The sequence below is a fragment of the Mycteria americana genome, chromosome 1, assembly GCF_035582795.1.
Source record: "Mycteria americana isolate JAX WOST 10 ecotype Jacksonville Zoo and Gardens chromosome 1, USCA_MyAme_1.0, whole genome shotgun sequence".
Lineage (NCBI taxonomy): Eukaryota > Metazoa > Chordata > Aves > Ciconiiformes > Ciconiidae > Mycteria > Mycteria americana.
In genome coordinates, this window is record NC_134365.1 from 189,094,861 (window position 1) to 189,112,353 (window position 17,493).

The 17,493-nt window shown below is 41.1% G+C and overlaps 1 protein-coding gene across 8 annotated transcripts in view; it reads right to left on the bottom strand.

Moving 5' to 3' along the window:
* Positions 1–17,493, bottom strand: part of ENOX1 (ecto-NOX disulfide-thiol exchanger 1) — a 397,458-nt gene that overhangs the window by 138,581 nt on the left and 241,384 nt on the right. For all 8 annotated transcript variants that reach the window (XM_075489098.1, XM_075489137.1, XM_075489072.1 and 5 more), the window contains 2 exons: positions 5,394–5,528; positions 4,391–4,528 (listed from right to left, as the gene is read on the bottom strand). In XM_075489098.1, coding sequence (XP_075345213.1) covers positions 4,391–4,528; positions 5,394–5,403 — 148 coding nt within the window. In that variant the 5' untranslated portion in view covers positions 5,404–5,528. The remainder of the gene's footprint in view (positions 1–4,390; positions 4,529–5,393; positions 5,529–17,493) is intronic.

The following is a 17,493-nucleotide window of genomic DNA, read 5'->3' on the forward strand; positions in this document are numbered from 1 at the left end:
ATAGCATAAGAACACTAAATTCAGCAATGCCAAAATTGCCTTTAAAAAGTACCAATCCCAAATCAAAATAAAACATTCTCAGTTGGCCTGAGGTCATTGAGTCTTTCTGCTAGCTCTAAAATGTAAAAAAACAGCAGACTTGAATGTACTTGAAAGATGTGCTTGAATCAGAGTTGCTGAGTGCACAAAGAGGATTCAGATCTCAAAAAGGTGGAGTACAAACTATCCTCCCCCTCTTACCTGACCATTTTTCTCAAAGTCTCAAAGCGTAGAAAACAGCAATTTTAAGGCCTGGATAATTCAAAAGCAGTTTAGCAGATTTTCTCCAACCTTTCCACATTTTTTTTTTACTCTGGGCAGAAACCAACCGTGAGAAATTTCAGCCCAAAAGGCAATTTTTTTGGAAAAAATTATAACCTGCTGAAAGGGGAGGTTTAGAATGAAAGTGCTTTTCGGCCACAACTATTCCACATCAATCTTTAACACTTTAACTAATGCATTATTAAATTACAGTTTATTGTATGAATTATGTATATATAATGTATAAATGTATATATTAGTGTGCATGTAATGCAGTAGCCAAATATTATGGAAAAAGGTAAGCTTTCTGAATAACAATAAGTGTAAGCAAAATATATGTAGAAACAGAAGAGATTATATACAACTATTAACAAGAATCCATCTTTACAAATGAAAGGCTCTGACATTTGCCCAGATCAAAAATCCAATTTTACAGCACTGGGAGATAAGGAATTAAATAGAGTGCAGATATCATCTAAACTGGTATTAAAAGGTTAGCAGTGCTTAAAATTGATTAGTTACGAAGACCAGACAGCCTACATGCCAGGCTGTGAGAAGAGTATTGGCCAGATGTTGTGGAAGCTTTAGTTGTCATTTTAACAAACTCTCGGGCTAAGCAAGAGCTTCACAGATTGCAAAGTGGGGAGCATAACTCTGTTACAAGGCAGGCATCCCAGCATGTTACACAGCAGCAAAGTTAACAACAGCTGGGAAAAAAACCCATCAAAAACCTTTAAAAAGGCTTAGTAGATCATATGGGCTCCATACCTACAGGAACAAAAGCCCCTGCAATTTAGGAATTAGGAACCAGTTAGTTTGGGGAAGGAAAGTCCATGAATGGATAAGTCCTTTGTAAATTGAAAGATCAGAGAACTGAGATATGTCAGGATATAGATGCGTACCATACACCAAATTTCAGACTATGGCAGGTTATGTAAAGATATCCAGGAAAGATCACACTGTCTCCAAGATTAATCTAAACTACTTACTGCTTTCCTAGCTGTCATCAAAGCAGGAAAAATAGAATAAAATAAATTTTTAAAGACAGACAGAAAGTTAGCACTGGGACATGGGTGTGTCATTTTCATCTCCGAGAAATGTCACAGATGACAGCAGCAAAAGCAATACGTGACTGCTGACAAAGATGAGTTCATTACTAGGATTAATAGCAAAAAAAAGAAAAAAGTCAGAAAGGGCTAAGGACTGGTTAGATATTTGGTTGAACATGGCAATGCAAACTCTCACTGAATGCAGACAGAGTAAATATATTATAGCAAAAAAGTCTATAAGTCTTTTCATGGTAAATTGTGGTTTTGCCATTATGGATTTGCCATGAAGAAAGTGTGTCAAAAACTTATGAATCATAAGGAAATATAATGAAGTGTCAAAGCACCTATTTACCTTGAAAACACAAGACAGTCTCAAACAAAGGAAAGCAAAAGGAAAGAAGTTATTCTGCACCCGTAGAGAAATCAGGCAGCACTTCAGTAATTAATATTTATTACATATGGCACCTTTCATACATTGAAAATGCTGAACAAATACCAACTGACCTGTACAACACTCCTACAATACATGATACACATAATTATGGAAATTACAGTAGGGAGCTGGCAATGAAATAAAGTTCTGGAGATCCTCCCTTGTGGGGAAAAGCATTGCACGTGAGATGAGGCTGCCATGTAGGGATTACATAGCACACCTGAGGACACAATTTACACCGAAACTGGAGAGACAGAGGAAGAGAAGAAGACAAAAAGGTGGGCAACCCTCCACGGGATATGCAACCGAGATGCTTATAAATGAAAGCAGCACAAGCTGATTTTGACATGTGGCTATTTTCAGGTTTGGAGGTAATCGCATTCAAGTTGAGCACAGCACCTGCAGGCAAAGCCCCACTAGAAAACGGAAAAAGCTGTTTCCCCACCAGCACATAGAATCATAAAATGTCCTGAGTTGGAGGGGACCCGCGACGATCATCGAGTCCAACTCTTGTCTCCACACAGGACAACCTAAAAGTTAAATCATATATCAAAGAGCATTGTCCAAATGCTTCTTGAACACCAACAGGCTTTGGGCCATGACCACTGCCCCGAGAAGCTTGTTCCAGTGCTTGACAACACTCACAGTGAAGAACTTTTTCCTAATAACCAATGTGAACATCCCCTGATACAGCTTTAGGCCATTCCCTTGCATCCTATCACTGGACACCAGAGAGAAGAGATCAGCACCACCCTCTCCGCTCGCCCTCATGAGGAAGTTGTAGACAGCAATGAGGTCTCCCCTCAGCCTCCTCTTCTTTAAGCTGAACAAACCTAGTATCCTCAGCTGCTCCTCTTAAATCTTGCCCTCTAATCCTTTCACCATCTTTGTTGCCTCCCCTTGGACACACTTTAGTATTTTTATATCCCTCTTACCACACACAGCACTCAAGGTGAGGCTGCACCAACACTGAGCAAAGTGGGACAATCACTTCTTTTGACCAGTTAGCTACACTGTGCTTAATGCACCCCAGGTTGGCCCTTTTGGCTGCCAGGGCACATTGTTGACTCATATTGAGCTTCCTATCAACCAAAAACCCCATATCCCTTTCTGCAGGGCTGCACTCCAGCCTCTTGTCCCCCTGTCCACACGTACATCCAGGTTTACACCGTCCCAGGTGCAGAATCCAGCATTTATCCTGGTTAAACATCATACGATTGGTGATTGCCCAGCGCTCTAATCTATCCAGATCTCTATATTAGGCCTCTCTACCCTCAAGGGAATCAACAGCTCCTCCTAATTTAGTATCACCAGCAAACTTAGTGTGGACTCAACTCCTGTGTCCAGGTCATTGATAAAAACATTGAAGAGAACTAGCTCCTGAGGAGCGGATGGCTTTGCTCGTTTCTTTTAATCGGGAGCATGGGGTTAGAGCCAGAGACCAAGAATCAGTTCACGGTCTCCACCACCTAAACTCTCTGCTTGAGACTGATTCATTATAAATCAGCTTTCTTGCAGCTTAGTTTACCCGCCTGTAAAACAGGTAATTCAGAGCCAGACCATCAGCTGTGAACTGGCACAGCTCCACTCGGTTCCCAGTGTCAGAAGGGGACATATTTGGCCAAAATGAAGCATCACGCATCCCTGGTGAGGCAGGCAGAGTGATTTACATCACGACCTGGCTCACTGCATCCATGTCTACATGGATGGGTGCAGATGTGACAGGATGCTGCTCTGATTCAGATGTTGCACAGCTCTTCTTAAGCTGAAGTGGCAAAGCAGCTTCTAGGGGGGATCTGTCATATGCCTGGCATGTGGCTTGTGTCTACAGGGTACACACCCGTATAAAAATATTTTTTCTCTACCTCACAGGAGCAATGAAGCTTTATTAATCCCAACGAATGGGACAATGAATTTATTAATCCCAACACTGTTGACAATGTTGACACTGTTGACAATGAAGTCTGATATGTCCAGGCTTGTCTGTGAAACATTGCCATTTCAAAATATTATTTTTATTGTTGTTAGAATAAGCGATCCTCTGCAATGCTCTCCCAAACTATGTTTGGGAAGTGAAATGACAAAATCAAACAAGAACAACCTCTTTAAATTCAATTTATGGAGTCAGGCAGAAAGTAAATAAGCACACACCTGATAGGAAAGCTTCGCTTCACTAATATCAACTGAGCATATGAATTGAATGGGCTTCATGATTTTCTGCCCAATTAACATAACTTCAAAATCTTTCTCTGGTCAAGAGTTCCTAGCCCAGGGTATTCCTTGGCAGAACCTCAAGACATCCTGCTTGAAGAGAGAAACAGAAACAAACGTTTCTCTTACGTGACCTGCCTCCTGGTCTTGACCCAGCATAAGGATCAATGGTTTAATTTCCCCAAAGAGTTTTGGCTTTTCCACAAGGTTAAAATATAATATGGATTATATACCTACTACAAGAAAAGACTAATACACAGTATGCAATATTAATCATAGGTGATGTTTTCAGAATATAAAAATATAATATCCTCAGAAATCATGCCAGAGATTTTTAAAAGGACCCGAAGACTTCATGGATGGTACAAGAGATCTCTTTAAAAAAGAAAAATCTTACCTGTTACAAGCTGTTGTCCAGCTAGTCCTACTGGAACCATCCCCAGGTTATTCATAGCTGTAGCCCAAGCTGTCGGATCAGTGACTGACATGTTAAGTTGTGTGGTATCTATAGCTATACTTCCCAAACCATCAGCTGCTGCAAGAAAAGATACACATTGTAAGTAGAAAAGTCAACGCGTCAGGATTTTTAATCAAAATCTTCAGTGAAAATGAGATATCACAACCACTGTTTATTTTGGGTTTGTTGTGTTTCTTAATTATGATTCACCTTTTAAACCATTGATACTAGTGCTTGGTGTTGTATAGCAAAACATAAAGACATTGGAAACATTCACCAGGCGTAAAATGAAACAAGAGTGATTCAGGCTGGTTATATGGAAAACTTTTTCACCATGAGGACAGTCAAGCAGTGGAACAGGCTGTGCAGTCACCACCCTTGGCAGCTTTCAAGACAACTTGATAAAGCCCTGAGCAACTGGTCTGACCCTATGGCTGGCCTTGCTTTGAGCAGGAGGCTGGATTGGAGACCTTCTGAGGCCCATCCCAACCTGAATGAATTGCCCTGCAATCCTCTGATATAATTTGATTATATATAATCTGTGGCAATTTGTCAGAAAGCCGTGAGAACCAAACACACCCCAAAGAAAGACCTGTTTTCCATAAGGTGCAATTTTTTTTTGTAAAAGATTTAAGAATACATTAGCCCCTAACTAAAAGGAGGCCAAACCAAATTGAGCCACTATGGGAAATATCAAGTTTTGTTCTAAAACCAAAAGAGAATTATCATGAATATGGTCAAAATAGACTGAGCCCAGGCATGGATTTTCCTGGGTTGGGGAAGGAAGAGTGGGTCGGATAGCTAAGGGGTGGTACCATTCTGATAATGAACCCTCAAACACAAGGTCTGATCACACGTTTTTGCTTCCCCCCTCCCCAGTCACAGCTGGAATCAGCTCTTTCCAGCTACTTTCTTAAGACCTTTGCAGACCTGAGATATTTACCGGCAGCCATTGCTTTTCCCCAGTTCCTTTTGCTCCTGTTAGACTTCTTCAGCTAGGAATAATTAACTACTGTATTAGCAGCATCTTGAGATGGGATATCACCGAACACAGGGCCCACACACCGCTCATTAGGCTCTGAAAGAGAAAAGACGAAATCAGCTATCAAGTGCCGCAGTCAGAACATAGTTGCAAAACAAGAGAACGCTTTGGGAATCCACTTGAAGCTCCTGCCCACTCCCTCTGGATCACCAGCCCCAGCCTCCTTGCACGCATTTAGCAGCTGCTGTAGAGGTGTTTCAGCGAACGCTCATCCTTGCCTGCTGAACAAACAGTGCCACGTATGAACCTGTCAGACCACTGAAAAGCCCTTCACAAATTAGGTCTTATCAGTAGCTACACAGCCTCCTCCGCATGAAGGCATCAGCTGAAAGAAGATATTAAGGCATGAATATGATGATTTTTTTTTTTTTAACTGTTAACAATTAACTGATGTTGCAAGTTGCAAGGAAATAGTCTCCTGTTCTGGGATGAAAAGGGAAAAAAAATACTCCGCAATGACTTACAGAATGGAGCCTGCAGAGACGTGGAAAAGTAAGAAAAACCAAAGAAAGCTGAGGACGATGCCTGCTCCTTAACTAACACCGTATCTTTGGCTCACAAAGGTTAGTTAGCTCGAAGCAAAGGCGGAGTAGCTGCTTCTAGCTAAACCACATTGCTTTCATCAGGTATCTGTGAGACCATGAATTTTACATAGGGGTAACTTCTTGCTGCTGTTATTGTTGTTTGTGAAGCTCATCACGTCAGCGCATCGCTAGTCGGAAAGGAGGCTGAATGAGCGAACTGGTAAGAGGTGTGACCAGAGGCTGTGAGCTCCCAGCGCTCACAGCAGAGGGAGAAAACACTGGGGTGAGGATGATCGCAGATATATGCCCATGTTAGTCTTTGTGCACTAGTTATGTGTGACTGTCGGCGAAGGGGGGCTGCGTTATTTTTTGTCTGGCCAGCAGCCTAAGGGGTCTGACCTATAGTGCTTGGTACTAGTGGCCAACAACTGACCAAGTGCTTACAAGTGTTCGCAGAGGCCATTAATGCTGTGCAGGTGCATCTCAGTGACTTGTTCAGCCCTAACATATTTGTGCTGTCTTTGAAAAAGTACTTGAAAGACCTTAATTAAGAGGTTTCCAACATGCAAACCCTAAGAATTCATCTTTAGAAAAGACACAATTAATGTGATTACACAATTTTAGCTTAGTACCTCCCACACTTTTCTTTTTTCATGTGATGTGCATAAAGCACAAGCCAGAAAGTTTTACATTACAGTTCCCTGACACTGTAGATCCTATGAAGATCACTTCATAGGAACGTGACCACATCAATAGCAGTGTTAGGTTTATGGTTGGACTCGATGATCTTAAAGGTCTTTTCCAACCTATATGATTCTGTGATTCTGTGATTCTGTGAAAAGTGAAGACAGAGTAAGGATCAAACAATCCTGTACATTTTTTAGTATGTTGTAATTTTCAAATAACCAGTATACTAGGTTAAAAAGCATTTTGTTCAAATCTACAGTGGGTCTATTTAAAAGTCAATATTTATCAACTCTTAATATTTGAATTTGCAATTCCAATTCTTATTTGATCTCCACTATTCACGATACATAACGTAAAATAATTTTATGATAAAATTAGCATTTAAATAACATCTATAAACACCAAACAAACACTGAACGAAAGTTCTCTGCAGGGAATGTCACTAATGTAAGGCAAGCCACCCGAGATTTATGTCAAGTTTTTAAAAACTGAGTGTCTCCTGTACAGCTCCTTAAACTTGTACTTAGCTCTTTCCACTCAGGCTATAAACTTCTGACCACAACATCTATTTCAAGGTTAGAGCTGGCTGAATTATTCCTTGTCAATAAGTTATTTCGCACACAGTACAGCCCCCCCTCACTCTTTATGAATCATTCCCAAATCAATCCTGATTTACAAATATATGCTGAATAGCCCAGATGAGAGTGGTTCACTTCTTCCCATGACTGGTAGCCTTGTTGCCTTGATGTAGGAAGGCACGTATGAAAACCATTAGCGATGAAATGCCTCTTCATACCTTGCTGCGTGCTAGTTGCTTGTCCCCATAATGCATAACCCTGACTGCTGGGGAGGAAGGAGGTGCTGCCCCATGGCTTTGGGGCAAAGGCATCTCAGACAGGTATGGATTATTGGGATAAGGGGTAGAAAACGGGTGTTGGACTCTCTGCCACCCCATCTCCCACTGTTTTACAGCCTTGTGAAGAGTGCTCCAGGTGACCTAATGAGGTCTGCTGCCGAACTCTACACTCTCTTCCCCTCAAACCCACATTCCAGCTCTGCCAGAAATGGGAACTGGTCTATAAAGAATCAGACACTGGCTAGACAAATGCACCTCAGCCTACTGGGAATTAATAGGTGATTTTTTTGGTGTTTGCCTTCTACCGGGTTGTCCACATATTTCAAATTTTGGTATACTTTCATGAATTAGCCACAAGTATTTGTTAAAGTCCTTGCAGAGGAGGAAGAACATAACACCATAAATATGAAATAAAGCAGAATCAGTGGGTTAATTGGTGAAACTCCTGTTGTACTATGCCACCAGCTCTGCCCAGTGTGCCGTGAAAGTCTTTGCTCAAAACATACTCTCGTAGCCCATGCTGGCTCTGGGCAGCTTTGCTTTCTCTCTGGCCATCAAGTCTACTGTTTATCAGCAGGACGTGGATGCAGTGCAGGCTGAAGCAGGGAAAAACCACAGAAGAACATGTGAGGAGCCTAAAGTGAAACTAGTCCTATCTAACCAAGAACTGCTGCAGGCTATTTTGTCAGCAGAAGAGAGCTGAATAACAAGCATAAATGCACCTATGAACACTGAATAATTTGCAGCAAGCTGTAGGCAGAACTAATGCTACACCCTGAAGGACACAGCCTGTAGAAACTAGATCTCTTAAAAAGAAAAATACTAATTGTGAACATCCCTCGTACCGACAACTCACCGGTTACATTAACACAGAGCATTATAATATAGCTAAAATAATCTCATGGGCATTTCACACCTGATTTAGACTCAACCATTAGCTTTTGTTTAAAAACTTTTGAAAATTTGAATGGGGGAAAGTTTAATTAATGCTTAAAGTAAAATCAGCTTTGGGCAAATTTTAGTATTTCTTTGTGTAGCTCAGACACTGCACTATTATACCCTTCATGACACTGGAAACAAAACAAGCTAGGGAAACAAATAAACCTACTCACTAGGTCATATAAAAAGCAAAGTGCTGTGTACGATGAGAAATACATCTACTAGTAAAGATTCTTGCTTTCTTAAAAATAAAAGAAATCACTGTGATACTGGTTAAACAGTCAAGAAAGTGTAAGCTTATGCAGGGATCCTGTGTATCCTGAGCAGACATTAATCAACACTGTTTCACTGACATCACACCTTTAGAAAGCATTCCTGATTTAGAACTCATTAGTACTCCTCTGGGCAATAATGACCTGAAGATATATGTAAAAAATCTGTTTATAAACACTTGTGCATGGGAGTAGCTTTACTCCAAGGGAGTAACTTCAGAAGCAAATAAAGCCATAATCCTGATTTACAGGAGAAAAATGTGTAAAGTCTTATGGGCACTGCTGTTCCTTGAGGTTTAGGAGGGGCAGGGATGTTAATACAAACTTCTTTATTTGAGAGATTCTGATCAACAAAATTTTAATGCCAAACACTTTGTAAAGAGATTCCATGTTACACTTTTTGTGGTCTCTCTTTTTGCAGACACAATGCAAACACCAGTCCTTGGACGGTGGATTGTGGGAGACATTTAGACTTTCCTCAGACAGGTTGTCAGGAAGATAAAGCACCCTCAAGTCCATACCAATGAGCGCTTCTCAGTCATAGCAGTCATAGCAGATTGTACTTAGTGCGCATATTTTATACCAGGCAATTAAATGCAGTTACCCAAATGAATACAGAAGTCGGTTATATATTGTGCATCAATTATCACAGGCAATGAATGCCATGAGACAAAGAAATTAACACAATATAAAACTAATTCAATAACACAGCAGATTGCTAAGTTAAAATCCTACCCTTTAGATATCCATAACACCACAGAGAATGAATTATGACACAGAGCAAAGCTGATTAAATGCACCACTGTAACGAGGCTCTGTGAAGTGCCTGGGTCAGCGGCCAGCCCCGGGATGCACGGAGGAGGTCCTCTGCCCAGCTCTGACACCGACCTGCTGGGTGACCTTCAGTCTTTTCACCTCTTTGTCTAATTTTAGTGACCACTAAATCCTTCAAGGAAAAGACTGATGCCATCAACCTTTTGAAACCTGGGACTACAAGTCGCAAAGATGTTAAATGTTATTGGTACCAGTTCTCAAGGCAACACAGATGGGCAGGAGCAATGGGGTATCTTGTGAACTTTTACATCTGGGCGAGTCTTTCAGTTCTTACAGGAACAGCATGTGTGAAGTGTTTGTTACAGTTCACTGTGATTCATAGGACAGTGGTCATTAGGGTGCTCACATTCTACCTGACCTGCCAAAGTACAGGTCATGTACCAGGCTAGCTCCAGTTGCCTTCTAAAATACATCAAGTGTTTTGTACTGGTCCTTCCCAGTGTTTTTATTTCTCCAGCTGCAGACAGGGTTCCCAGTAAAGACGAAAGAAAAAGAAAGAAAAGCTAGAGAAGGATTTACTGTCAGTCACTATCCATTTCTTCCTGACCATCTTAGGATGAAGAAGAAAGCTGGGAGTAGCAACAATGAACATGATACTTTTGTGCCACCGCCATCCTACCTGGATTACATGAAATAAAAAAGAACATCTTCAGTGTGACTCTCAAGATGGCTTTTATTAATAATATTGCATGTGCAGTGTTTCAAGAAGAGTCTTTGTCTCTTATTTTTGCATGGTTAGTGGTACATTAACACCTAGAAAACCTCACCTGAATTCTGAAATTCAAAAGAAATTGAAGCAACACACATTTATTCCAACAATTTGCAAAAATGCATTTATTAATTCAATTAAAAAAATACAGAATCACAGAATCGTATAGGTTGGAAAAGACCTTTAAGATCATCGAGTCCAACCGTAAACCTAACACTACCAAGACCACCACTGTACCATGTCCCTAAGCACCTCATCCAAACATCTTTTAAATACACGAGGTATCACACCATTTTTGAAAAAGTGTCTTATTTTCTGGGATGGGACCCTAACTTAGGCATCTAACATATGCTTCATCCCCCCGCAGCTCTACTGAAGAGAAGCCAGTTGCTTTCCAGGGTCTCCAGAGAGTCACCCTGTTTACCTGGTTTTGTCTGTCACGTCTCCCTCTTACAGGAGCCTTTGAAAGCAAAGATTGATTCTGCAGGAACTGGCACTTTCCTTAAGAAAACAGCTTCATTAGGCACAAGCCGGTGAAGATAAGCAGGGTCTGACCCTTATAGCCTAAATGGGAGCTCTGGTTATGTGTTCCCTTACATAATTCTTCTGCTTTTTTGTCTTATGAATGAATTATAACACATTTGCTCAATCTAGATTATGCCATTAAAAAACTACATTGTCATCTTATAAACTCATAAAACATGCTGAAGCATTAAAAGATTTCACTTTTCACTACGTACACTGAATACATAGGTTTTTGCATAGTACAAAGGATCCTTTCCACCAATTTTCACTGAAAAACACTTAACGAGTAAATCATGGCCATACTGACAGGACTAAGACAACTTAGAGAAAAATCACAATATATTTACAGTTTCCCTCTAAATTTAACAAAGCCAGTTTGCACAAAACACATTTTCTGGAAGAACTGCTGATTTGAGATGCTGCATTACTTAAATCCTCTGCCCCAGCACTTCCTGAAGATAACACATGGTACACACAAAGGCCAGATTTCCCTCAGAAATCAGAACACTGGAAGATTTCAACAGTGAAAGAAAAATAAAACAAAGGTCTTCAAGATAAACAGGTGTTCTCTTGCGATGCTCCTTGAAAGGTCACCCGGTAATATTTCATGCTAAATCCCAAACTTCACTGGCATCTCAGAGCAAAGCCTTAACAGGTTACAAATGTGCTTTTTCTTTTGTGTGTATTTTAGCAGCTGCAGTCTGAATATGCTGAAGTCTATAAATAACAGAATCTGGAGGCACATTAAGCAAAGCATTATAGAAGTCCAGCTTAGTGACTGAAAAAGCATATGCAGTTCCAAAATCTGGAAGGGGAAAAAAAAGCAACTTTGCAGGCTAGCAATGCAGTGCAGCCTTGGTAAAAACAGGTCTGATTATTCCTTGAACACAAAACGCTGGTGTGAATTGATGATTGCGTCTCCGTTTTTCAGTCTGCCAAGATGGCTTGCAATTGTGAATCACTTGCTTCCCATTTAAGAGGGCAGTGGCTTAGTGACTAAATTAGACCAATCCTTCCTTGAAATTTCTGCATTTTAAGAATTTATATTTAACAGAAAAAAAAAAAAAAGGATTCTGAAATCTTTTAATTACTTACAGGAGTATTTTAATAGTGGGCCTTGCATCACACTGTTTTCTACTAAAGGCCACCAACAGCTTTAGAAACATGACATCCCACACCACTGTATTTCAGACAACAGGGAAAGCACCCAAAACAGGTCTTGAGCAAACACACTTCAGCAACTTCACTGGAAGGCTGAATACTGAAATGACAGGTGCTGGAATGCCTCCTTGATGCCATAAAGTACCCGAGCCAGTCATAAGTGGGCTATACAGGCTATTTCTTATCTCTCTGGACTTGAGGGAACACCTATATAAATGCCCCACACTTATCACATACCTTCTCTCACTCTACCACACAATGTCCTTACCTCACGTTTACTAGAGCTACTTCCAGCAGCTGCAATACAAAGGGTTGTTTGGTTGTTTTTTTTAAGAAAAACAAACAAATAAAATAAAATAAAATTAAAAAAAAGACCAAAGCAAGCTGGGACATACTTCCAGAAAGAGCATTTTAGCTTCCTGGCTAACCTAAAGTGAAATCACTCCCATGCCACCCTGAAAAAATGAAGAGCTTAACGGGTAAGACCTGTCTGTGGCAGAGCCCTGGGGACGGTATCATACAGTCCATCAGAGGCAGGGGAGCCTCATTACTGAACTTCCAGATGAACACAGACTGCTCTCTTCTAGCCCCAGAAGACCAGAAGACAGTTGAGTTTCACATGGCAACATTATGTATGGAAAATCTATTTTAAGTAACTTTTTAGAAGTTTCTAAAATGCATTCATTACCATTTTTCTTCTCCTTCGAAGCCTGTATAATTGAACTCCTGGAGTTAAAGCAGCCTGTATTTTCAGGCAGAGATTCATGGAAAAAAAAACCCTTGTCAATCAAACCATTTTCATATTTTTAAAATATAGTTTTATCAGTGGACCAAATTGTGACAAGAGGTGACATCTAAGTGTCCTTGGTGAAGTGCCTGGGTGATCTGCAGAGCACTTTTTCGCAGAGTACTGAAGCTATCCAAAGTCATATTGATCAAAATTTTAGGCAAGACCATCAAGTATTCTCTCAGCGATGGCTGATAAGTGAAACTCTGGAAAAGAGATTTAGGCTTGTTTTGTTTGTTTTAGTTCAAAGTTTCTGGTGATAAATTCTGCTTAAGAGAAAAACTCAGTATCTCTTCTCTCAATTTACATCTGTCCTCGCTCCAAAAGCTGCCATCCCCTCTTGGCACATCACACTCAGGATCCAGCTACAAGCCAGCTACAAGGTCGGAATTGGTAGTGTGCTCCCTCGTCTCATTTATCTTGTATTCCTTACATTCCTCTTAGTATATCTCCTGTTCTTCTCCATTTACCTCACAATACCCTTTCTTGCTTTCCTTAGTTTTTTTTTTTGTTTCCATCCATTGTCTCCACGCTTCCCCTTACAACAGAGGCACATTTCTTGCCTTAGGCTGCCACGGGCCATTCCCTCATCCAAATATGTCTTCACAGCCAAAACAGTATTGTCTGTTATACCATACCGTTTTATTAGGGGAGGTAGGAATTCATCTCACCGAACTTCAGCTAATGCAGACGTCTATGCCTGAGCTCTTCTGCTGCCCTCATCACCAACGGGAAGAACAAGATACTTCCAACGGCCTGTTTCAGACACCTACCTCGCTAGGCAATGAAACACACCTTGGAGGTACACATCTCACTTCTCTGGCTAGAAGTCTACACTGAAATTTTGGATATGGACATCTGCTTTGTCAGACACCCATGGGATGTGATGAGCTGGGCTGAGCGAATTGTGCCTTGGGAGCCCAGCCACCGCTCAGCTACCTGCATGCCGTACTAATCCCAACAAGGCACTCAGTCCCAAGGGACTCAGCTCCCACTCCTGTCCTTTGCCTGCCTGATAACTCCAGCACAGTGAACCTCAGGAGAACAGAAATCATGAGTCAGTTTGCAATAACTCATGAGAATGTCCCCAAATATAGATACATATGGTTATTTAGAGAGATGGTTTGCTTTCTGATTTTTTTTCCTGCCCATCCCCAGTGAACATGCCAGCATATGACTATTAGTGTTTGACAACGGGAGCTGCCCACTCAAACACATTTCCTACAACTGTGATGCCCTACATCTGCCTGTTCTCTGGAGAGAGAATTCATCCTGGACCTTTTCTACCTACTTCCAAATGAATCCCATTTCCTCAGCCCCACTTCTTTACCAGACACTTAACTCCCTTGCTCCTTGTAGCTCCCATTTTGAAAATCAGTGTGGACCACACACACCTCAGCTACCACAGTCCCCTATTCCTGCCCCTCAGCCTTGCCCAGGCTGCTACTGCCTTTCTTTATCCTTCATGCCATGCTTGGGGGCAGCATCTTATTTTGATTAGGAGGTGAGGACAGCTACAGGGAGTTTCCCTCTGTCCTTTCCCTTTTCGCAGGTTGTTTGCTGTGGGTGAATGAGGGGAACAAAGAATATTTCCCACCTCCCACAGGACAGAGCAGAGCTTCCAGGCTCTTTGTGCTCCCTCATACCCATTAGCTTTCGGCGGAGGTTGAATTAAGTTGTTAAGTGGAGCCGGGAATTTTAGCTGTTTTCTGAACAGTTGTGTATGGGATCACTAACAAGTTACTGTAGGGCTGCAACTTAGGAATATCACCTACTCTGTGGGTGTGGTCTTCTTCACAGGACCCTTGGACACCTTCTTCCTCTTCCATTGAGGGAGAAGCAATCCTATATTTAAAACAAGGTCAGACCAGGAGAATAGCAGTTACTGTGCATCAGCTATGATCAGGCAACAAAAATTATTTTGAGGCTTCTCCCTTGTAGCTAGCTGTCAGGGGGTCAGGGCAGAGGAGGCTTGAGCTGTAGATCATGGTGAATATAATGATGCTAAAAGCCCTCGCTCCCTCCAGGTGGTCCTGCTGTACCTTTGCCCAGCCAACAACCCTTCCACTAGGGGAGGGGTTCCCTGAAACGTTTTCTTGTATGTGCATTTGCTTTCTCCAATTTCAATTATAACTCTTCAGGGCAGGAAATCATGTGGATTTTCCCTCAGGCAGGGCTAAAACCTACCAGAGGCCTGGTGCTCCTTGTGGTGTAATTGGACTGATGCTGGCTTTAGCCAGGAGCCCGCTGGGCAGGGATGTCAGTGAGCCAACGATGCTCTGAGATCCAGGGGCAAGGCCACCCTCCTGCCAGGCTTCTGCATAGCACCCCGTGCAGCCAGGCTTTCATCCCTTTTGAGACTTTTAAGATGCTACTGTGATGTAAAATTAGGAACGCTGATGATGATAGCATCCCCTTCTCTCCTCATGCAGGCCCTCTACCCCTTTCACATAGTCAATAATCCTTTCACCCACCCTTTTCTGAAGTGTTGTAAGTTTGTTTGTCTTGTCTTATTTGAATTATAAGCTCTTCAGGGCAGACAATTTGCCTTTATCTATGTTGGTAACGTACAATGTACATTTACTGCACTATATAAATATTTTCTAATAACAAGGGCAATAACAAGAATAATGTATTTACTTTACTGTAATACAGTATTTCCAGGCTTCAAGATACAATCAGAAACAACCCAAAGTCAACAACAAGACCAAAAGATTTGCAGAACCTTCAAATGTGCAGTGGAAGCCATGAAGTCACTGTGTGAAACTTTGGTAAATTAGTTACTAATATTCATAAATAGCAGTTGTTACTGCAGTAAAAATCCTTGCAAATTGGCCCTCTGGAAAATATAAAGCAGAATGTAACCAGTGTAAACCAGCAGAGCACTGCTTCACATGTGTATTATAAGGGTCACAAATGGCCTACTAGTTACTTTTTAAACAAATGCAATGTTAATACTTTCACTGCAGCGTTATGAATAAAGCATTTGGCCTGTAGCTATGCATACGGTAACCGATGGCTTTTGACTCGTTTGTTTATATTGTCATCCAGCAAACTTCTGAACCGTGCCCTCCTGGGACTAAATCTTGACTTCACGCCTTGAATGTGCAGAGGACGTAGCCTGTGTAAAGGGCATTGGGGTGCAGCAGTTTCCCTCAGCTTCCCCCAGCGTAGCTCGATACCCTCCCTACAGCAGCACAGAGCTCTCCTGGCACACAGGAGGGAGAACGGGGTGCCAGGGTCAGTGCCCATGCCTCTTTGGCACCATCTCTGCTCAAGTTGTTAATGGTTTATTTCTTCTTCTAAGCTCCAAGGTATCAAATTAATCAAAATAATTGTGATGATGCAAGGGATTAAACTGACAGGAGTATGAACTGCCCTTGTTTATCCAGGTGATACTACTGGAGGTGCAAAGCAGATACATATAGAGAACAAAGCCCTGTACTTTGAATTCACAGTCTGAATAGAAAACATTTTGTGAGACCGGTGTATTTCTGTCTAAAATATATGGTTTAATTTAGGAGTGCCCAGGTGACACTAGTGGCCTGTGATATATAAGTGGTCAGGTTAAATGACCTCTATGTACCTTCTTGCCTGAAGCCCAGAGCAACAGCAAGTGGAGCAGTTTGAATGGGTCCCATTTATTATTCTTTTAATTGCCTGCTAATATTTCTTTCAGTAGGAAAGACTAATAGACCCCTTCTATCTCCAAATGTCTTCCGAACTATCCAAAATTGCAGTTCAGCCAAAACAAATAAGAAGTCTTCAGTTCTCTAGAAATGGAAAAGCAGCTGGACGGGGATCCAGGAAATTCCTGTTCCTCATATAGCTCTGCAATAGACCTTGGGCAAGTAATTTAAACTGTCTATGCCTTGATCCCCCACCCATGAAATGGTGTGATAATACTTTCTTTATCCCACCCTTTATTAATCTTGCCTAGTCACACTGTTCTCTGCTTATGGTGTACGTCCAGCACCACAGGACCATGATCTGGGCCTGCAGACAACACAGGGTTGCATTAGGTTGAGGAATATTTTTTTTCCTAGTAAAAATCAAAACCAAAGCAGAGTAGAACAAACAAAAAAAGACAATGATCATAATTTCTTATGGAATCACTGTCTATCTGAATGTGGAGAAAATAGCAAGTTTCCTTTAAAAGGACTCGCAATGAAATTCACATTCTGTCAGGTGTAAATTACAGCCTGTATCTCATCTTGTTCTATCTACAGCTCCTTTCTTAGTCATGCATAGCAGCAGTGTTCAAAAATATTTCCTGCGTGTGATCAAGCAAGTATGGGCACATAAGATGCAAACAAAATACGAGATTTTGAAAAAATTGTTTACTGGTATCTTAAAAGAAATCTAAAAGTTTGTAATCATGTCATTTCTCAATCAGATAACTGATTTACTTGGGAACACTATTAAAATAATCTATGAAATATTTTCTTTAGGAAGTTACAGGGAACGGAAGTAGCTAAAAATAAATGCGAAAAAAAAAGAAAAATCCCAGGAACATGATTATATCATGCAATCACAGATATAGTAGACCACTTAAATTAAGTCCTGATCATAATAGAACTGCTCAGTGGAATAGCATGGGAGATATGCTTTTCATCTTTTTTTCCTCAGTGTTTTACACAAGACCTTCTGATTGCATATGCTTTATGACATCTAATAGATTACTTCAGGCAAATATCTATACACCCT